This window comes from Dufourea novaeangliae, unplaced genomic scaffold (assembly GCF_001272555.1).
Source record: "Dufourea novaeangliae isolate 0120121106 unplaced genomic scaffold, ASM127255v1 scaffold125, whole genome shotgun sequence".
Lineage (NCBI taxonomy): Eukaryota > Metazoa > Arthropoda > Insecta > Hymenoptera > Halictidae > Dufourea > Dufourea novaeangliae.
In genome coordinates, this window is record NW_015374020.1 from 2,852,256 (window position 1) to 2,873,359 (window position 21,104).

Below are 21,104 nucleotides of genomic sequence, written 5' to 3' on the forward strand. Positions count from 1 at the left end.
ACCTGATTCGGTTTCTTTTTCACTTGTGTACGTAACGAGAGCAAAATATTTCGATAACACCCGTGACCGTTTAATTTTTCGTGAATTCGCAAATATCCTTCGACGACTCATGCACGCCATTCTATCTACTGTCGTCGTTGTTACGCGGATAATTGATTAATTAACTCGTATCATCCAGGGAATGGCGCGAATCTCTGTAAACCAACGAGTCGACGCGACTATATGCGACAGTCTCGATATCCACGGACACAAAGACGCAGTGTACCTGCAAAGGAAGAAAAAAATAACGCTCGACAAAGTCGACGTAACGGCGCGTTACCAATCGCGGCGAGCCGGTTCAATTGATTTATCGATTATTTCGATAACGGGGATGGTGGAGAGAGCGTGTTCCTATCGTAATTTTCATTTTTAACAACGCAACGACCGGAGTTTCGCGCGAACCCCGCTGTTTAAATTTGATGAAGGTATCAGTCGATCGACGTGCCCACCTCCTCTGTCGTAATTATTCGAGCTATAGCGAGTCCCTGGCTTCGTTACGGACGAATGTGTAATTATTGGCGGTATTAAAAGGCATAACGCTTGAACAAACGTTCGAGAAATAATTCTGTTCGATCGATGTCAGTGTTCTTGAAATTGGTAAACATTGATATAATCATTAACCCACTCATTGCATCTTCTTGGTGTCTAATGCAAGAATTTTTGTTCACAAAATCAGGAACTAATATAGTCATTGTAAGAGTATGTAAAATATTGAACAATTTGCTTTTATAAGCAATAGGTTTATAAAGTAGTAATTCCGAAGACTGTAGACACCAAGAAAATCGTGCGAGGCAAGGGGTTAATTTGACAACCATGATAATGGATACTCTATAGAAACTACTTTGTTCTTTGTCTCTCGTTTACGCCCGAATCCGATACTATTTTGTTGCGTAAGCAGTGGGGGTGATACACAGTCAAAGTCAGTGTGTTTCGGAATGAAATCGATGACACGACGAGGTCTCGTATTCGAGGGGATAATTGGACGAGCCTCGTTTTGGTTTCTATTACAGCGTATTGGCCGCGGGGCGACAGTGCAGCATCGTCGCTTTTCGGCGGGATGCCCGGTGGATATGGGCTGGGGGCCCATCATTTGCCATCGGCTTACGCCATCCTGGGCCGAGGTGGCTCTGCTCCCGGTTTTGGGGGCCACACGCCTGCGTCCGCGCCACCGCCACCCCCATACTCACACAGCAGCCTTGGCACTTTGAGCGTGGCCGCCAGTCAAGCCGCGAGTTTAGGTAATCGTCATTACCCCTTTTTTCAATAATCTCATTATTCGCAGGCTTGCATTATTCGCGTAGTTATTTGACCGTTTACGCACTGTCAATTGGTCGCTGGTGACTTAAGTTGTCAACGACTATGAGGTGGATACGAATACACGAGATTTAATCGAATGTTTTTATTTACTTCAAAAAATATTTATTTGTTCATCAATATGGCCCCCTTCTAATTAGTCCCCATCGAGTACACTACAATAGCGATTTTTTCAATCCTTAAGACACTATGGAAACACACTTTTCAGTATAGCCTTCAGCACCTTCACCTATTTTGTTCTGAAAAATTGTCAACAAAAGTTTGTCAAACACTGCATTGTAGTGATGCCTCAATCACCGTATTCGCCGGACGTGACTTTTTCTGTTACCAAAGATGAAGAGAACAATGAAAGGACAATAGAGTAGATCAAGTCAAATAGCTGAATGAGCTGAAGGCTATATCGAAAAGTGCGTTAGGAAGTGTTTTGAGGATTGGAAAAAACGCCGATACGGGCTACTTTGAAATATTCACCATATGAATACTGTAGAATAAATAAATATATTTATTTTTGAATATAAGTACATTATTTTTAGAATCTATTTATATTTGACTGACTTATTTTTCAACAATGACATCGTTACGTTTCGATTCAGGAATTAATCCCGCGAGCGCGGCATGGTGGACGATGGCCTCGCACCTGGCGGCACAGGACTACCTCGCGAGGTTACAAGGAGCGGCAGGACTACCCGGGTTTCCGCCTGGCGCCGAGAGCCTCCTGCCGCCCTATCCTGCCTCTCTACTTAATCCCCCGTCCCTTTCGTCCCACAAGTCTAGTAAGTGTAAGTATCATTTACCATCGTCTACTTTTCTCGATTCTGTGTCCCATTTAATGTTGCTCGAGATCAAATAATACAACCATTAGGAGCCTTCGAACACTCATACAGGATTTACCGTATAACACCGTAGAAGTTGAGAATTTCGTGGACACAAGGAATCGTTTGCTTGTACAAGTTAAAAATCCAAGTGTTATCTGTTTGTGAAATATCACAGCTAAGTCAAGCAAAAGTCACAAAGCTGCTGCGGCGGCTGCAGCAGCGGCAGCGGCGAACAGCAGTAGCAGCAGCAGCAGCAGCTCGACGACGCCGAGCATCATGACGAGCAGCAGTATGCCGGTCTCGACGCAGGCACCGGTCACGTCCTCTCATCACAGCACATCGGCCAGCAGCACGACGAATTCGCAAACGAACGTCGTCAGGTGGGTAAAGAGGGAGTCTCCCAAGCCCTGGTGGCCGCTCGTTAAACCGAGCGATTTTCCTCATTCCCTCTCCATTATTTTTTAACGGATTCACGCTGCACTTACGTCTCCCATTAATTATTTTTCCATGCTTACCGATACACAACCTGCAGTTCAGCGAAAGAGGGCAGGTGAGACAGAGAGATCGTTAAGAATGAAAGAAAGAAGGAAAACTCATACGTGCAGCATCACGAATAAAAATGGGAAAAGGGTTGCTCGGTGGGCGGATCGATATTTCCCTCGCAACAATTTCTCTCCGTGAACCTCTGTATTATCGTTTCCCTTCCGCGTCTCTGTACACCCTCGGTCATTTAACTTTCATGCACCGCTCGTGACCGTGTAATTCCGTTGTTACGATTGTTCGATGGCCCTTAACGTTGCCGCCGCTTTAAACAATTTGTCTTTCGTACGGTTACGCCGCCGGCCCCAGTAGGATTTCATATTCCAACGGAGAAAAATAATAGCGAGAGAAACTCCACGCAACGGGTAAACCTGAACCAGAATGTACAGTTTTTGGAGATTGATTACTCGAGGACGGTGGATCTAAAATGTGCTTAGAATAGATCAATGATAGATTGCTGTAAAATTTCTATATTTTAATTTACCTATTAAGTTGATGAAATTCTTAAGTAAGAGTAGAATGTAAATACTTTTATCAAACGCTAGAAATTACGTCACTTTATTTGTCTCTACGAACCAGTCACAAAAAAGGTGTGATTTTACACAAAGATCCGCAGTCTAATACTAGGGCAATAATATCGTGTTCTCGATTCTCTTCGAGAAAGGGTTCACGATAAAGGTCCCCAACGGGATTCAAAGACTCAAAGAACTTGCGACGGATTAATTAAAACGAAATGAAATTCATTTTATTCAGCGATCCTAGCAGTATACTTGGAGGTGTTCGGCTGCCTCCCGACACAGAGATCATCAAGTACACGTCGAGCATAGTCGGTCCAAAGGTTCCTGGCACAACGAACCGCGGCAGAAAGAAGACCATATCCTTGGACACGCCGAGCGTGAGCGTCCATCCGCCTCCGGTACCTGCTCTAAGCGCTCATCAAACGAACACGACGACAGCGTCGTTGATGATGGAACCCAGAAAGTACAACCGTTCAGGGGTAATTCTCTTTTCTACGTTATACGACCCCTTGAAAACACGACTTTAACCCTTTCTGCTCGATTCCATTTGGAATCACTAACTTAGCGTTTATAGCTCATACTATCATCCTAAAGATTCCATATGGCATAGTTAATTAATCAGTTAAGTGGTGTAATAAATAATTCAGAGCAGAAAGGGTTAACCGCGTTCGAATACGTTTTCACTAGGGATGGATTTCTCGAAATTTCGAAACACATCGAAACCCAAGAAAGTTTTGAGTTTCGAGAATTCATAAATGAAAACATAAATGTTCTTTTTACGTTTTGTTTAGCTATAGTCAATGAAGATTTATGTAAAAAAAATTATTGAGACTTCAGTTCTTAAAACAGAATAATCCTCTTACTAAACAAAATCAGCACTTCAAGTTTCGAGAGTTTCCAAATCTTACAAAGTTTCCGATTTGAGTTCCGAGAATTTCAAAGTTAGGTTCCAACCTACCCCTAATTTTCACGATTGTCCCTGGTAATATCATAAATAAAAAAGTGCAAGAAACAAAATAAAAGAATGATACTTGTTCATAACAGCTCATTTTCGTAACATTGGTGCTCGTTGTTTTTTCAGACCGAATCGAACGACTACAGAGAACCGGTAGATCGTGTAGAAGTGATTAAGCTACCGGCACACTCGACCAACGGTTCCGTATTACCGGCGCCGACGTCGTACACGACTACAAACGCGAACAGTTCGAACGATTCGGACGCGCCGCTGAATCTCTCCCTGAAACCCGCGACGACGAGCAGTAGCTCGCCGATCTCCAGCAGTCAGCCTCTCAGTCAGCTCAGCAATCTGAGCCAGTCGTTACTAGCCTCCGATCGAACATGTGAGTAAACACGAGAGTCCACGTATCACTTTTCATCGTTCTGCATATAAAACCTATCCCACTAAAATGTGTTCATCGTGGACGTGTCACCTAACTAACAAAGAACTTGAAAATCGGGTCTGCACTTGACGATCTTGTGCAAACAAAAGGAAACACTTAGAAGTGTTTCTGTCAGTATAGGTGCTATGAAGCAGAGATGTGCAAATTCATTATCTACACTATCGGCCAAAAGTACGTGGCCAGATCTGATAATTAAAGAAGGAGAAAAATATTATTCTACAAAGATTTGATAAAAGTAATATGCTAAAACTGATAGGAAATGATTTGTATATGCACTGATTCCGTGAATTTTATTATATCGTAACGGAATAATGAGTTACTGTTTCATCAGGCATGAGCTTTGGTCCCATACTTTTAGTGGATAGTGTAGGTAAAGAGTTTCGAACAACGAATAAAGGATAAACAAGTGTTTAAGGTTTAGTGGAAATTTCAATTTTTATTATAATATCTCTTCTTGAATGAGTAGACACTTGGGAAATAATTATTTAATTACATGAACTGTTTAAAAGTCAGGATGCCGGTCTTAGATACTGCTGCTTTTCACTATGTATCATTTGAACAAAATTATGCCCAATTCAGCTATGAAAAATCTGATTCACCGTACATTTATCATAGTCCATCGTACTGATCTGTCAAGTGTAGACCCGATTTAACACTAGAGCTACCGAACCACTCGTGAGGTAATTTGGAACAAGTTTTTCCATAATAAAAATATCATCCCAGGCATTCTTAACGAGATATTACCGAAAAACCCCGACCAATGAGACCACAAGAGCTCGGCCGGCGGACTCAGGCTCTGATTGGTCGGGATTTTTCGTTAATATCATTAACAAAGCCTCGGATAACATTTTCGCTAAGGAAAAACTTGTTCTAAATCACCTAACGAGTGACCCATTACAAGTTGGACCTACAACACTGTTGTTACACCCTGTATGTTACACAATGCTGGTAGTTCTAGTGTTAACCCTCATCCGTCCCTTGTGTCAATTTACCACGGTTTTCTCCTGAAAAACGCCGTTATTCTGTCATGTATATGTAAATTTAGCTGAGGCTTTGTGATTTTTATTGTAAAGAATTTACAAATTTAACTATTTATCGCTTCATTGTATTAATTTTTACACCGAGGGACAAATTAAGTGGGGAAAATGAGGGACAGACGAGGGTTAAAGTTTCAAATTTCCTTCACAATCACCCGTTCCTCGCGCGAACATCGAGTCCCATCCAAAAAGACGTTCATCGCGATCGCGACTTCTACCGCTGAAAAATACAACTTCTAAAGATACTGTGTCGTTCCTCCACTCCATTCAGTCCCCTTTGAAATGGAAAAATTTGATTCGCGACCCGCAGCGAGGCGAAAACCGGGCCCGAAACCGCGACGGGTGCCGCAAAACTCGGTGCCGGTGCCTGCGTCTCCTAGTCCATCGTTGGCGCAGCTGTTTGCTGCCGCGGACTCGCCGCAACGGCCGAGCAGCGGCAGCGAGGAGAGCGAAAGCGCGAGCACCACCCATCACAAGGACGGCAGACCGAGAAACCTGGGTCGTGGCGTGTCAAAACCGAAGAAGAACACGGTCGCCTCGCTGCTGGCTCAGAGCAGAGCCTTGGGTATCAAGCCTACGCCCACCTTGGACCCGAGCGTGCCATTGTCCCACCAAGTCTCATTGCTGAGGTCGAACATCCTCGCCGCTCAGCTGCACGCCTCCGCGACCGGCCAGGGGGACGACAAGAATCAGGTAAAGCTGAGACTTCACTCGTGCAGGATTTATTCAGTTCTTTTCGAATGTTCAGTATACTTTATAACAATTTTTTCTTCCATCTTTTTCTTCATCCAAACAAACAATTTTTCCTTCATCCGACTTGTTAATGTCGTTGATTTGATTTCTGAAGAATTTTGATTTTTTTTCGAAAGGGGGGGGGGGGCAACACCAACGAAGAAAGAAGAGACCGAGGGGGCCCGATCGGTTTCGCGTTTGTTTGTTTTTTTCATTTATGATTTCGCACTAAAACCATGCTCCCTATATAGCGGTCTTTGCAGGAGAAGATGAAGAACAAGCTGCTCGAGGTGTCCGGCGAGGAGAGCAACATGGACGTGACTAGCGAAAGCGGTAGTAACACCGACGCGGTGACGGACACCGACGACGACAACACGGACGGTGTGTCGAGCGCGAAGAGAAGAAAGGTGAAACCCAGCGAGAGGGATCTTCAGGTGCCTCTGGACCGTGGTTGGAAACGGGAGACGGTGATCAAGGGATTAGGAAAATCAGGGGTGATAAAGGGTGACGTGTCTTACTATAGTCCTTGCGGAAAGACGTTCAGGAGCAGTCCGGATCTGGCGAAGGTTGGTCCACGTGTTAGGAAAATTAACCTTGCTTTGATATTACGATTGAAATTAAACTATACCGCGTGATCTGTTCGAAATGTCGGGGAAAATGTTGATGTAATAAATTAACACGTTGACTGCCACAGTGGAAAGGGCAGTATGTAATCAGACACACTTTATTTCATTTTTTAATCTTTGAAAATATATACGTTTGATTAATAGAGTTTGCTTGTCATGTTTGCAATGTTTCAACTACGAGTTATCTCATAGCTGACAGTCAACGTGTTAAATGACGATTGAATCGCTTGAATTGTATGATGTTCTTTACTCTAGTTTTTGGAGCAACAGAATCCGCCGGAGTTGACGACGGCGAACTTTTCGTTCTCGTCCCGTCCTTTGGTGGGTGAGTTTCTGCAGCCGACGATGGGCCTCGCGGAGGCGGAATTCGTTAGGCTGGGCGCTCAGGAAGTGGCCAGGAGATTGGAGGAGCTCAGGGCCGCGGGTGGCTTCAGGGACGTGCGGGTGAACAATCAGTACGAACGGGAGAAGCTCGCGTACGCGAAGAAATTGGCGAAGGAGGAGGCGCAGCGGCACAAGGAGCAGGCTAGGTCGGTTTGAACATTTCTATGAGACTATAAATAACATTAATGGGAAGTAGAACAGTTAAAGGATGGTCATATATAGACTGATTAAACTTTCTTGCAGAAAACAAAGATCAAAGCAGGCTCTGTAGTTACGATTTTTTTTTAACAAATGGCTAAGTTCGATCCTCGCATTAATTAGAGTACAAAGCGCTCCAAAAATCTATGTTCACTTTTTTAAAATTATTTTCAATTTATTATTTTCGTACGAATTATTGTTATAGACTGATCAAGGAACAGGAGAAATCGGAGCGTCAGGAGGCGGTCAGACGGGAGCGGGAGATACGAAATCAGCAGCTACTCGAGGTAAGTTGACGCTCACACGATCGTGTCTCTTCCTTTTTTCACGTTTTATTGTCTGGATTCTCGTTGTTTCGTTCACAAGGAATCTGTTCTCTTACTCTATTTGGGATACCTACTACGTTTTTTGTATTTTTGTCCACCTGTCGTGCGTGTCGCATGCTCTCTGTGTGTGTCGTATTTATATTATACATACATATATATATTATTCATATTCTATATACGTATTATATATATAAATCTATTTGTAAATTTTATATATATATACATATTCCCTCCAGTGAATATGCTTATAACCCGGATACATTTGTATACTCGGATATATATATATAACCCCTTAACTCTCTTTTGATTTTGGTCCCCGATTCAGTACAGTTTTCTTTGCTTTCTTTAGTTCGTTCTCTTACTCATCCCCTCCCCCCTCAGTGAGTCGAACGTCACTTTTAGTCGTTTAACGGAGATTGTTTTGTGGCTGCATCTCGCTTCCGGGCCCTCTCTCACTCGGCGTGAACCGACGCGACCGAGCGAGGGACCCGGCGATCGTTCGGTTTTCTCGAACCGACCGGATGAACCGTGGCGGCTTCCATGGAGAAAAAGAGAGAAAGAGTGAGAGAGTGAAAGAGAAGAAATTGTTGAGAGAATCGAGGTCACCGTGTGTCATTCACGCGTCTGGCTCGTCGAATCACTACAATCGAATGACGCATATTTTACAATTTAGATCTGCACGATTTTCTGTAAATTATTTAGACTAGATTGCGATGGAGTAATTTTAAGGATTTGTTCGATGATCGTTTTCTGTTGGAGGGAAAGTTTGTGATATGGAAAAACACACACGCGGCCTCGATCCTCTCGTTGAAAAAAAAATAATTTCCGCTAACGAGAGTCGAAATTTGTTGCTCGAAGTCTTGTTATAGTCGTGTGAACTCGATGCCTAATAGCTCCCTCCGACGCTTTTTATGTGCGCTGTAGACCAGTCTCAGTGTACCCGGTTATGCCGTGGCATTATCCCCATCACTTAGTTTCATAGATAAAGGCGAATGATCGTGTGAGAAGTTTAGAACCGACGCGATTAGAACAACGAGAACTGGACGACGACGGTTCGTTGCTCTTCGTGAACGACGCAACGAACACGTTCTTTGCATATATCCAGTGTACTCGCTATCGACCAAGCGTGCTCCGAATCAGTCCAAATTACCTGAACCCGGACTATCGAGAAATCAGAATTAAAAAATTTGTATCGATCGTCAAACTAATCGGAGCACGCGGTTCTAAAAGCACGAAAATGCCTTGCCCGGAAATCTTCTCGGACTACTGCTCATCGCGAAAAGGAAAATTCATCTCGATTTCAACGAATCACCGTGAAAAAGTCGAGAATTTTCCCAGCAAGGCCGAAACCGAAGAAGCAGTAGATTGCGCGAATGTAGAAACTTTTTGATAGTCCGTCTCCATATATAGTAATAGTTTGTCCAAAAAGTATGCCCGATCGTGATCCCTTCGCCCGTTGCGAGACACACCGTTCCTCAACCAAGCCCCCCTTCAATCACTCTTCAATCACTGTCACTCGTTCGCTCATTCATCCCCGCGCATTCACTTGCATCCACCTTTCTCACACGCACTGAACATCACACGTGTGCCCCCCGTCCACGACCCCCCAGCCAACACCCCCCCCTTTTCTCTCTGAAAACATACACGCAAACACAGACCGCGCGGAACGAGACGTTAAAGGGAAGAACGTCAACCGATAAGAGACAGGGGAAAAAAAAGTGCAAAATGTAGATAGAAATTGGGTTAACCGGCTGGGACGAGACCGCAGGGATGCCCATTCCGCTGAATAATCGATCCTAATCGTTGATCCCGACTTTCCGTGAAGAAATACTTTTCATTCGGATTAGAAACGAACGTTTTGGTGAAATTGAACTGATTAGCGTAGAAACGATGGTTCGATCGCTTTGTGAGTTTGCACGGAGGCGCGCGGGTTATATTGGATCAGAATTATGGAATAGAAATTAATTTTTGTGACAATTGTCAGTGTATATTTAACACTTGTTAGTGTGTATTCGTATTTAAATATCGTCTCTAAGATTAAATATCCGCAGTTTCTATCAATGGTGTTGGCGTAATCAAACGCGGATGAAGTTTTGTCATGTCTAAGTAGATTCGTAAAATTGTGTTATAGACAGAGGAAAGTATGTCTATGAATTCCTCGAATATATTCGGTAAACGACTATTTCTAGAGCAAATGGATAATCAGATTTCTTATCTGTTACTGTTTCCGATATAATACTTTAAAAAGCATTCAAACTATAAAGTAGTATTTCTCAAATTCCCGCAAAGGACCAGCAAAAAGTAAGATCCCGTTGAGTCCAGCTTGCGCGCCTCTGTCGATTCACCGAAAGCGTCCGAACACGCACGAATACACGGCCAAGAAAAAAAAAAAGGTACCGTCTCGTCGAACTCTCTCCTCCTGAACTCGCAGCTTTTGAGCCCCTTAGTTTGTTCTCTTGCAACTTTCAGTTCGTTGCGAAGCTTGAAAAAGGCTCAGCCTATCCTCTTCACAGAGAGACCACGCCACGAATCCAACTACCACCACCACAACCACCACCACAACCACCACCACCACAACCTACTACTTCTACTCACCCGTGCTCTAAACAATTCGCAAGCGTCGTCGTCGTCCCCGACCAAAGGGCGTCGTCGCGTCGTAAAGAGCGACGGGTGGTATCACTCGCACGCGATCCGACACGTAACGAACAACCGTCGATTAACACGATCGATTATTGGGCATCCCTAAACCTACAAACGCAGGGTCGAAAGCGGCTCGCGTTCACGATCAAGCAGAAAATGAAGATCATCCAAGAGATCGAACGCGGCAAGAGCAAGAGCGACGTGGCGCGGGAGCTGGGTCTGGCCAGCAGCACGGTCGCCACCATCTGGAAGAATCGCGAGAGCATCGCCGAGAGCTGGAGGAATCGCGACATGATGCAACACACCGATCATCCGGATGACGGGAAAAAATCCTCGGCGATCATGTCGTCCGCGTCCTCGTGCGTCCTTGCCCCGTCTGTCACCACGCTGTCTGTCAACACGATGGTGCTCACAGCCTCGAACACCACCAGCACAGCATCGTCACCGTTACCGGCTGCTGTCGTGGTGGCACCGCCTCAGGTCCAGGTGGTACCGCCACCTCCGCCACCGCCACCACCCCTACCATTGACCACCATCTCGTCAACCACCACGGCCGTGTCCAACACACCGTTGCCGTTGACGCAGTCGCAACCGATCACGCAGTCCTCTACACCAACATCCAGCACCACGTCCACAGGCACCATCACCACCACCATCGCCAGCATGGACAATACCCAGCAGGCCCAGACCCAGACGCAAAGTCAGGAGCTTCTGGAGGTAAGATCGTCGTATGACGCCTCCTCAAACCAACCCCCCCCCCTCTCTGAAAGCCCATCCCCCTGCCCCAAGAGTCGGGCCCACGAACTTGTCCTTCGAGGGCGGGTCTTTTCGTTACCCCCTTTGGAGGTAGAAGAGTCACTGAATGGGGTGGACCATTGATGGGATTAGGGAAACAGGGATGGTTCCCCGGGGTGGTTGATGTTTGGACGATCTTTTTGCACGATGTTGCAAGACTGTAAATAATTTTATGGATTTCTGAATCGTATTAGATTAGCGCAGAAATATTTTTCAAAGACGAAACCTCGAGGAACGTTTCTCCTGCAGCATCCGCCATCATGGTCGCCCGTCATTCTGCTTATCCTCCCCCAGATAGATGATCTCTGGACGAATTGCCTTTCGAGGAATTTATCACCTCACCTTTTTTGCCTCTACAATCCTCCAGCCTCCCCCTAGCCCCACCTATAGTCGCGAATCGCTAACCCCCCACCCCATACATTGCCATCGAGACCTTCATCGACCTCATGCTCACTAATGGATGTTGACTGTTGTCCCTGTCATTCATTGGTCCACTGTTCCTCTTTCCGTCTCTTTTTTTTTTCTTCTGATTTCACGAGGACTGATTGTACGAAGGACCTCTCGAGGTAAGACTACGATTGCCTGGTTTTCTATGTTGTCCTTCATATTTTGCGAATCGTACAATTTTCCCGCCATACTCGTCATTCTTTTTTTTTGTTTTTTATAGTATCTCACATCAGTTTCATGTAGTATATGACCATATATAACATTTTGCTTTACCGATTACATCGTCATTTTACATTAGCCCATCACCAACCCCCCTGATCATCGACGCGATATTTAGTTCGTTTCACGGTTTCCCTTATTAGTTTCGTTTCTTCCTCTCAGTTTCTGCATACCAGACGAGAGAAAATATTTCTTTTTCCGCGCGTAATTCTTCCATACGCGACATTATTGTTTTCACGATTATGTTGCTCGTCCTGTCGAGGGAAGAAGTTCCGCGGTTCGCAAAAGCCAAACTCGCTGGCCCCGTATTTTACGCGTCCGTCGAAACGTCGAGAGATTCGGCGATTCGCGGTCGTAACTTTTTCTCTTCCACCAGTGGAATTATCTTTGCCCCTTTGTCGATACTTTTCCCGACGGCTTATGGAAATACGATAGATCGATGTACGAACGGATACACGGCACCGAAGCACCCAGTAGTTTTTCGCCACGTCAAAAACATTCAGCGCATCGTACGAAAGAGGACACCACACACGGAACCAAACACGCGCGCCACGCATAGTCGCACACGCGGTGCTTTTTCGTAGGATCTGAAAACGATGGGTGATACCACGTGAAAATGTCCCTGCTGGTCACCAAAACGAGATCCTTTCTCGAAACGCAACCAATGGAGCGAAATGAAATTAAATTCCGATGGGATACGCCGAATGAAAAGTAATGGATGGATCCATTCATCGGAATCATTTCATAATTAGAAATTTATTTTTATGTATTGCATACGTTAGTTTTGCAAAAGGTTCAAGTTCCTTTTATAAGTTCGTCTAAAAAATATGAATTCGTGTATGTATTGATAGTACACTAAAAGAAGAATTGAAATTGATGTCACCAGTTTCCTGGATAAAATTTACAAGCTTATTAATTGCATTTCGAAAATGGACCTCGGTTTGGATCGATCGGTAGAGGGACCGAATCGAGATGCGTTCATGTTCTTTCACACGAGACACTCAATATTCAGTGACTCATTCTCAGACTATTTTCTCGAAATTGCGAACGAATAAGAAAACTATACGGACTGAACACAGTTTTCGTATTTAGCTTCGCAATTTGAAGGATGTAAACCACGTGGACATCTGAGAATCAGTCTTCGGAATGTATCTATTGTGAAAAAAGCTGTAATGGGACTCGAGAGTCGAAATCATTGCGATCGAAGGCTGACACAATGTTTTAACATTGAAATTATCTGCGTATCAAGTACGAGGAATATAATCAGTAATTACCAACTGTCGTAACGCTATCCTGTGCTTCTCCTGTCACTATACAAAGAAATAACAGCTAGCTACATGATTATCCAGCATGCCGTAATTTTTTTCGAATTTCTGCGCGTGTTCCTACCCGATCGTGCGCAGGGGGAACACCTCTGACGTCGAGCATACGAAAGCGCTTTCTGTTGTTTTATTTATTTATTTATTTATTTATTTTTTTATTTTTTTAAAGTTCTTTTAACGCTCTACTTTCCGTTCTTCTCTGGCAATAATCAAGCAAAACGTCGCGGAAATATATTGTAATACGACTTAACCGATTGATCGTACCGCTCTATTATAATTATTATCGCTCTTATTACTGTTTGCGACTGTTATTAATATCATATTACACACCTTAATACCACGCCACGACCACACGTTATTCTCACAGCTGCTCAGACCTAATATACCATTTCTACAGGCTGACGCGCTCATGTGCTGTTAGTAAGACTACTCATCAGCTTCAGCGATTAATTATGATACACACTGACAATTATAATATGTGCATACCATAAAGGCGAGTATATTTGCTTGGCTCCTGCATGCGCTGATTAATATCTCTCACGTTTTTTACCAGTTCTACAGACTGTTTCTCTCTCTCTCTCTCTCTCTCTAATTTACCATTTCACGTTTTTTCTCATGCTCTCGAATTATAACTGTCTTTCAACTTTCTTCTGTATAAAATGGTGGTGGTTTTTTTTACACATATTTGTATACACATCTATATATATATGTATATTTCTCTTGATATATTCTATATATAAATATTTTATATATTTCTCTGGTAGTTGGTCAAAAGCTTTTGATTTTTTTTTCTACGAGTTCTTTGTTCGTTTTTGTGTTCACTTCGTCCGAGGTTCTGTTCGATTTTTCACGAACACACGGAGGTACGTTTTTTTTTTTTTAGTAACATTTCACTTTCTGCTTGGCTGCTACCTTTTTTCTCTCTCTCATTATGTATTTTATATCACAAGGTTTTTTATGACAGCATGCCGATATCTCTTTCACCACTTTCTTTCGCTCTCTTCGACTGGGGGTTGTACGTGGCTTTTTCTGGGGGACTTCGATGAACGAGAGTCCTTGCGACTCGAGTCACTTGTGTTTTATGTAATCTTCTCTTTGTTGTGTCATTCAATCGAATTGTTAACAGGACCACCCTACGTTGCCAAGATGTTGTTTGTCGATTCGAGGGAAAAAATTTATTTTAGTTACGGTTTCCCCCCCCCCACCTGTTTTTGATCAACAGGTTTCCATGATTCTGTTGTTTTTTTTTTGTCCGAATACCGAACAACCTTTAGTTATTCTAAGACAGAGAAAGACAAAGTTCACTAGACATCTTATTAGAATAGCGCTTATCCCCTGTCACCGATTCTGCTGACATAGTCGCGCGACTGGCTTGTTACACCTGGCTTTCGAATCACAACACGAAAATGGTCGATTTCCAAACGGGAGAATAATAGAGAAAATTTAGCGACAGATTATTACATGGATTGTAGAGAAGAAAATTTCACAAACGTCCACACGTATCCCTCGGAATCAGAGAATCAAGTGTCTTAGAAACTGTAATGAACAACGTCACAGAATGTCTATGTCTTCTTTTAACACTTTTTTTTTTTTTTGTAAACGATCTATCCAATCGATTCACTTTAATTGTTAGAACGTATCGAGTTGTACGGGAGAATATTTAATGATACATCAGTCTGTGATAAAAAAAATATCATCCTTTTTAAAAATTATTAAATATTAGAAAAGGGGAGATATTCTTTTCCAAACCTATAGAAATCAATTCCTACAGAGCTAGAAAGTCAGATTCAAAGTTAGTTGAGTTAAAATTAACAATGTAAATGAACAAAAATCGTTTTTTCTTAATCGACATCTAAAACTAAGCACAATAGATCAAAGAACGACGTGATATTTGTTTTATCATCGAAAGATCTATCGCTCGACTTCCACGCGATTCGCGTTAGACATCGAGAGGGGGTTAGAAAAGAGAATTTCAATTTTCCGAAAACGACAAGCTTCCCTACCGGATGAAAACAAAACAAAAACGAAAGATCATTTTGTAAATTTACTCACGAACCTAAAAATTGACGGATGTGAGTGACGTGTTGTATATGGCATTGTGCGCAGGCCCGGAAAAAACGGCAGGAAGAGGTGGAGAAGATACGACTGGAAGAGCAACAACGGAAGCAACAGGTAATCCTAAAATCGTTGTTACACGGACCCTGGTTTCACTGTGGTTCTACCACCCCTGACCCTGCCCCTTCGCTAGTTAAAATAAAAATTATGGGGATACCACTCTGCGTATTGTCGTCACTCTGTCGAGTGTGATTTAGCAGTAAATTACACTGTTAGACTTCATGCTCGATTCACACTGTACCCACGCGAATATATTTAATTCTATTTACAAAAAGATATTCTTTCGAAATTAATTTGATGTAGAACTAATTTATTTTATATATATATAATTTTATTAGGTTGTGCGGGGTAATTATATGGGGATTTTAAGTGAAAGTCTAGCAAGAGTAAAAAGAACATTATCTAGATTAATTCTTCACCATTAAACCCTCAGAACGTTCCCTTTTATTCGGTAAATTTTTTTACTGTTTTATAATTTGTTCGATTCTATTTAAAAGAAAATCCTCTGTCCCTGTTGAATCTACAAAATTCCTTCGACGTACTGTCTGTGGTGTCGGACAAATCCAAATGATGTGTCACGAATGAAAAGTTACGCATTATCGTTGAATAAGTTGGAATAGCTTTTGCTATTTGTGTCGAAACTTTTGAGCTGTAGGATACATAAATTTCATGAGTAAGAGGTACAATCCATAGTTGTTTCCGAACAATCTAGAATTTCCCGTTGTTTGATTGGCTTAAATCTTTCTGTGGATGGAAGTTACTCGTACCGTTACGACAAACGATGACGATAAACTCTGGAATTAATTCTGATTTCGCAGGAACGAGAGCTGAAGCGGCAACAGGCGGTGATGTTAAAGGAACAGGTGAGTCCCATTGATCACGGATCCCCTTAGATCGTGTCATTGCTGTAGATTAGACGGTGTGCGTGTGTGTGTTCCGTAGAAATATTAGCTTTCGTTTCATTATCTCCATCGCTTTCGTTCACATCGTATCTCGTACTAATCTATACGCGATATCATTAAATTCCGGCTGGAGGATTTCATACGTCTCTTTCGGTACCAATTTGTAACGGTTATTATTATTGATAATTGACCATTAACGGGTTCATTATACTGATTCTCGATATTCTGTCTTCACTTGAAAACATCAGTCGTTCTTATTTTTAAATTTGCATTTACCAGCCGCGTTTGTTGAATTTTAAACATAACAAAAATTAAGCTGTACGACGGTAAGGAGATCATGATATGACATTTCAGTTCTACTCGATTTTATCAGACTCTCTTACCCTTTCGTTACCGTATCTCGTTTCTTTCTCTCGATTTTGTTCTTATAGATACATATATGCTCTGTCGAAACTTCTTTTACACGTTTGCTTACCGTTTAGTCGTTGTTACGTGTTTCCTTTTGGTTTTACAACGTAGATATTGTGTTGAAACGAACGGAAAGTGTTATTTCGTACGTGAGTTTGAAGTAGACGAAAGTTTAAAAAAAAAAAAAGAGAATTGAAAACAAAACGGAACTTTGATGAACTGATTCGAATTTTTGTGAAAATCTTACAACCAAGAAAGTATTCGTGTACGTTCCTTTGAAAGTAACAAATTCTGGAAGGCAATCGAGAAAGAAAGGATATAATCGTGTCACCTTGAATCTTTTCAATTTGAATCGACGCCCGCAATTTGGTATAGCAATCAGTCCCGTTAAAGAGAGCGAGAAGTTACTTGTTAGTCTGAGCGTAGAGGTAGTTCGAGCACTGGTGGACTGTGGATGTGTTTTGTGCCGCAGATGTACATGCAGGAGCTCACCAAGCAGCGCGAGATGCTCTACACCGTCGAGCTGGTATGTCCCATGCCCAATCTAGTTTAATAATACAACCCCACTAAACGGAACGAATCGTGTTTCACGAACTTTAAACCGCTCACAGGCTTCTGGTCGTTGTCAATCACTTTATATTCACTATCTATCGATTAAACCAACTGTAACAATCGAATATTAATTACGATTTTCTAACACATCCCTTGAAGTAAAGTGATTAATGGTTTAATCCATCGACGGTGCATCAAGTTATCGATAATAAAATAGAGCTTGAACGATTTCAAGCGACTAACGTTCAACTGTGCATTAATACTCGAGACTTATCTGCACAGAAGTCGATTTTTTCGTCGAAGATACGACTTTACTGATCGACCTTCGACGAACGAACGTATTTAACGATTTTTGTATTATAGGCTTCGTTTGATAGAACATTCAGTTGTTGTTGTTTGACAAACAAGATGTATTCTCACGTTTTCATTCTTTTGCATAGTAAATTAGAAGGAAGGAATAGAAAAATGTGAATATATCTTTGTTATCAATCATCAAAATTTCTGAACATGTCGGTGAAAGAGTTTCTAACAATTTCTATTCGAGATTTTCACGATCAGAATTCTCACTGCTGATGTTGTTTGAAAGAACCTCGCTTTGAAGCTTCCTCAAACAGCGTCAACCTCGTTAACATCCGCTTTTCGAGATACCCACGTTCACTAACCAGTTCCGCGGTGACAATACATGTTCGTGACCAGTCATATGCATCGTAGGTGCTTCTTTTCGCTTTGTTCACATCGATCAGAGTATCTCACGTTATTAACGTTCTAATATTCGCCGCTTAAAAGATTAGTGGAATCGCAAGTAATTCAATTGGCTCACGAAAAAAAAAAAAATCGAGTTCAGCATTGCCCCATTTAAACAGTGCACGACAGTGTTTTCGAACAATAGCTACGAAAACGTTTGTTCCGATGGATAGACGCGTGAAATGAAAACCAAAAACAAAACAAAAAAAACACGAAAGTCAGTCGGTAACTGACGCGAATATTATTGGTGTAGCCGAGAAACATCGAGGAGTGTTGGTTGGGTAACAGTTGCACGACACTTTGAATCAAAAGAAAATCGGTTTTCAGACGAATCGTTACATTGCATCCGTGTATACATCACTGTCATGCGTAGCTTCCTTGAAACGTGTATTTGGGACGGTTGTAGAGTTTGTCGTAGTCCGTGCGTGCCAAAAAGTTGTGCTTTCGAACGAAAATATGTCACGAGATCTCTTCTGTTAATGCTGCATGAACCAACTCCCCCCTCGCCGTCCGTTTTGTTATTCTTCACCTCGTTGAATCGTTTCGCCTGGGTACCCTTAGGAGAGGGAGAGAAGGAGACAGCACATGGCGTTGGTACGAGCGTTGGAAAATCGTCGGAAGATGGAGGAAAGGGAGAAGAAACGGCTCGAGGCGAGGGCCGAACGAATAGCATCGAAAGAGAAACGCGCTGAACAGAGGAAGATGGAGATGGAATTGATCGAGCAGATCCGGAAACCCGTCGAAGACATGGAGCTGACAGGTACGTGTTTCGAAACCTGCCTGGAAAACATCGTAGAATTTCTACAGCTTGTTTCTTTTCGATTTCAGATCACAGACCACTGCCAGAATTGAAAAGATTACCTGGACTGAAGCTATCCGGCCAAGCTTTCTCGGACATCGTCATGGTGTTCGAGTTTTTGCATAATTTCGGCGAAACCTTGGGCTTTGGTAAGTGTCTACAGAATTACTGTCCGCATTAACTATCGAAAGACAGTTTTTCAACATTTTCGTTCATTATTACGTTCGACTCCACAGACATGGACTCCCTGCCGAGTTTAAAAAGTCTTCAGCTGGCGCTTCTGAACGACGAAGAAGCGGAAGAAGAGATGCTCTCCGTGATGACCCACCTGCTTGTGTGCGCCATAGAGGATCCTGGTATCCCCCAGCCAGCGAGACATACGACAGGACTTGGACAAAGCCTGCGACAGGCGGACATAACCCACGCGAACATCAGCGAAGTATTACGGATCTACTTGTACGCGAACGCGACCGGCGAGGTGAAAGCATTGACCGGTGTATGCCTTGAACGGGAACGCGACAAGAAGTTTGCCGATCATCATCAGAACGGTGGCGACTATCCGTCCACCGGTTCGGGGAAGAACGCTCAATTTTACGAACACCTGCACAACAACGAGACCTGGAAGATGTCCGAGAGGCTGAGGGACAAACCGTTCCTCGCGCTTAACCCGACACACAAATCCCAGATGCTCGCGTTCCTCTGCAACGAGCTGCTGCAGAACAAGGCTGTGATCAGACAGATTGAAGGAAGCTTGGAGACGGTGGCTCAACTTAGGAAGGAGAGATTCGTTCTGGACACCAAGATCAGGAAGTAAGTGTAACGTTTGGATTTAAAGTATAGTAAATACTCTGGGAGTGTTCGAAGGCTCCTTGGCACTGAATATTTAATAGTGCATAAACTAATGGCCATATTAAAACAAAAAACCTCATTAAAAGATCAGCGTTTCACCTGGAGACCTCTTTTTGACAATGTCGAAGAGCCTTCGAACACTCATAGAGGATTTTCTGTACCGTCAAACTTAGATCTAGGTTCTGACCTAGGAGATTTCAAAAAATATTAAAATGTGGTTCGTTTACAGTTATGTTTATTTAACCTTCTTACATGTTCATAGACTCAGACAGTTACACAGCCGGAAGGTCCGAATGGAAGCGGTCGGCGTGATCGTGAACAAAAGCGGCGATACCATTACCATAGAGAAGAAAGAAGTGGATGAAGAAGGTAACACGACGTCGACGGCTGTGGGAACGACACCCACTCCCGATGAAATTCATCATGAAGACGAGGTGGAAGACATGTCTGAGAACGAAAGCGAGGGAACACAGCCAGAGGAGGTAAGATCGTATAATTTTTGTATTTTCCTGACGCTATTTTCCATGAATTATACCGAATTTTGCTTTCACTTCAGGAGGAAGACAAAAATTTATCGGGCGAAGAGCTAGGCAAGAAACTGGATAAGCTACTGAAGCAATCGGAGGAGCAGCTACAGAAGCTGAATAGTTCCTCGAAACAGTTACGAGCACACATATTCGGCCAGGACAGGTACTGGAGAAGATACTGGGAGCTGGCATGCGCGGGCGGCATCTTCGTCGAGGCTATGGAGAGTGCTGAACCGGAGATCCTCGAGCTGCAGGCGGAATTGGACGAAAAGTACAAAAACATGCCGGTCGACGAGAAACCCGAGACGAAGCAAGAGGACACCAAAGGGAATTCCGAGAACAGGGAGAACGAAGCCCCGAATGATGTGAAAGAGGAGAAGAAATACAACATGAACGATCAGGAAGCGGACGTCAAGCCGTACGTAGAGAAAATGAAGTGCGAAGTGGAGGACGTTAACTGCAAGAAGGAACACGTGCAGAATTGTGGTTCGGAGAATTCAACGAATATCAAGGAGGAGAAGAAACACGAAATGGATGGTATGACCGACGCCAAGACTAACGTTACGTCGGAGGAAATTAAGCAGGAGACAGAAGTGGTCAACATGGACGTGGACGTAAAGGTCGAGGAAACGAAGAAGGAGAACGAAGATACGGACGAGGACATGAAACCCGTGAAGATGATGGAGGATAAAATCGTCGAGACGATTCCTAACGGCGACAAGTTCAATCACATTAACAATCTTCATAACGGGAAAGAACTAAACGGCACGTTCATTTCTAGTAAGATTCCAGTGTTCATCTTTTATATGAAATATTCTGGAACGTTGTTGGTAAATTTTGTATGTTTATTGTTAAC

General features: G+C 43.1%; 1 protein-coding gene across 3 annotated transcripts in view; it reads left to right on the forward strand.

Moving 5' to 3' along the window:
• LOC107189110 (bromodomain adjacent to zinc finger domain protein 2B) overlaps positions 1–21,104 on the forward strand; it is a 45,756-nt gene that overhangs the window by 20,035 nt on the left and 4,617 nt on the right. Inside the window, exons 2-19 of one of the 3 annotated variants that reach the window (XM_015577572.1) lie at positions 1,050–1,277; positions 1,947–2,132; positions 2,344–2,548; positions 2,701–2,718; positions 3,462–3,705; positions 4,308–4,566; positions 5,974–6,356; positions 6,647–6,961; positions 7,277–7,551; positions 7,809–7,890; positions 15,459–15,524; positions 16,286–16,330; positions 17,250–17,303; positions 18,635–18,833; positions 18,902–19,021; positions 19,109–19,682; positions 19,984–20,203; positions 20,278–21,028. In XM_015577572.1, the coding sequence (XP_015433058.1) occupies positions 1,050–1,277; positions 1,947–2,132; positions 2,344–2,548; positions 2,701–2,718; positions 3,462–3,705; positions 4,308–4,566; positions 5,974–6,356; positions 6,647–6,961; positions 7,277–7,551; positions 7,809–7,890; positions 15,459–15,524; positions 16,286–16,330; positions 17,250–17,303; positions 18,635–18,833; positions 18,902–19,021; positions 19,109–19,682; positions 19,984–20,203; positions 20,278–21,028 (4,224 nt within the window). The remainder of the gene's footprint in view (positions 1–1,049; positions 1,278–1,946; positions 2,133–2,343; positions 2,549–2,700; positions 2,719–3,461; positions 3,706–4,307; positions 4,567–5,973; positions 6,357–6,646; positions 6,962–7,276; positions 7,552–7,808; positions 7,891–15,458; positions 15,525–16,285; positions 16,331–17,249; positions 17,304–18,634; positions 18,834–18,901; positions 19,022–19,108; positions 19,683–19,983; positions 20,204–20,277; positions 21,029–21,104) is intronic. The other 2 variants (XM_015577574.1, XM_015577573.1) reach the window with 2 other exon arrangements.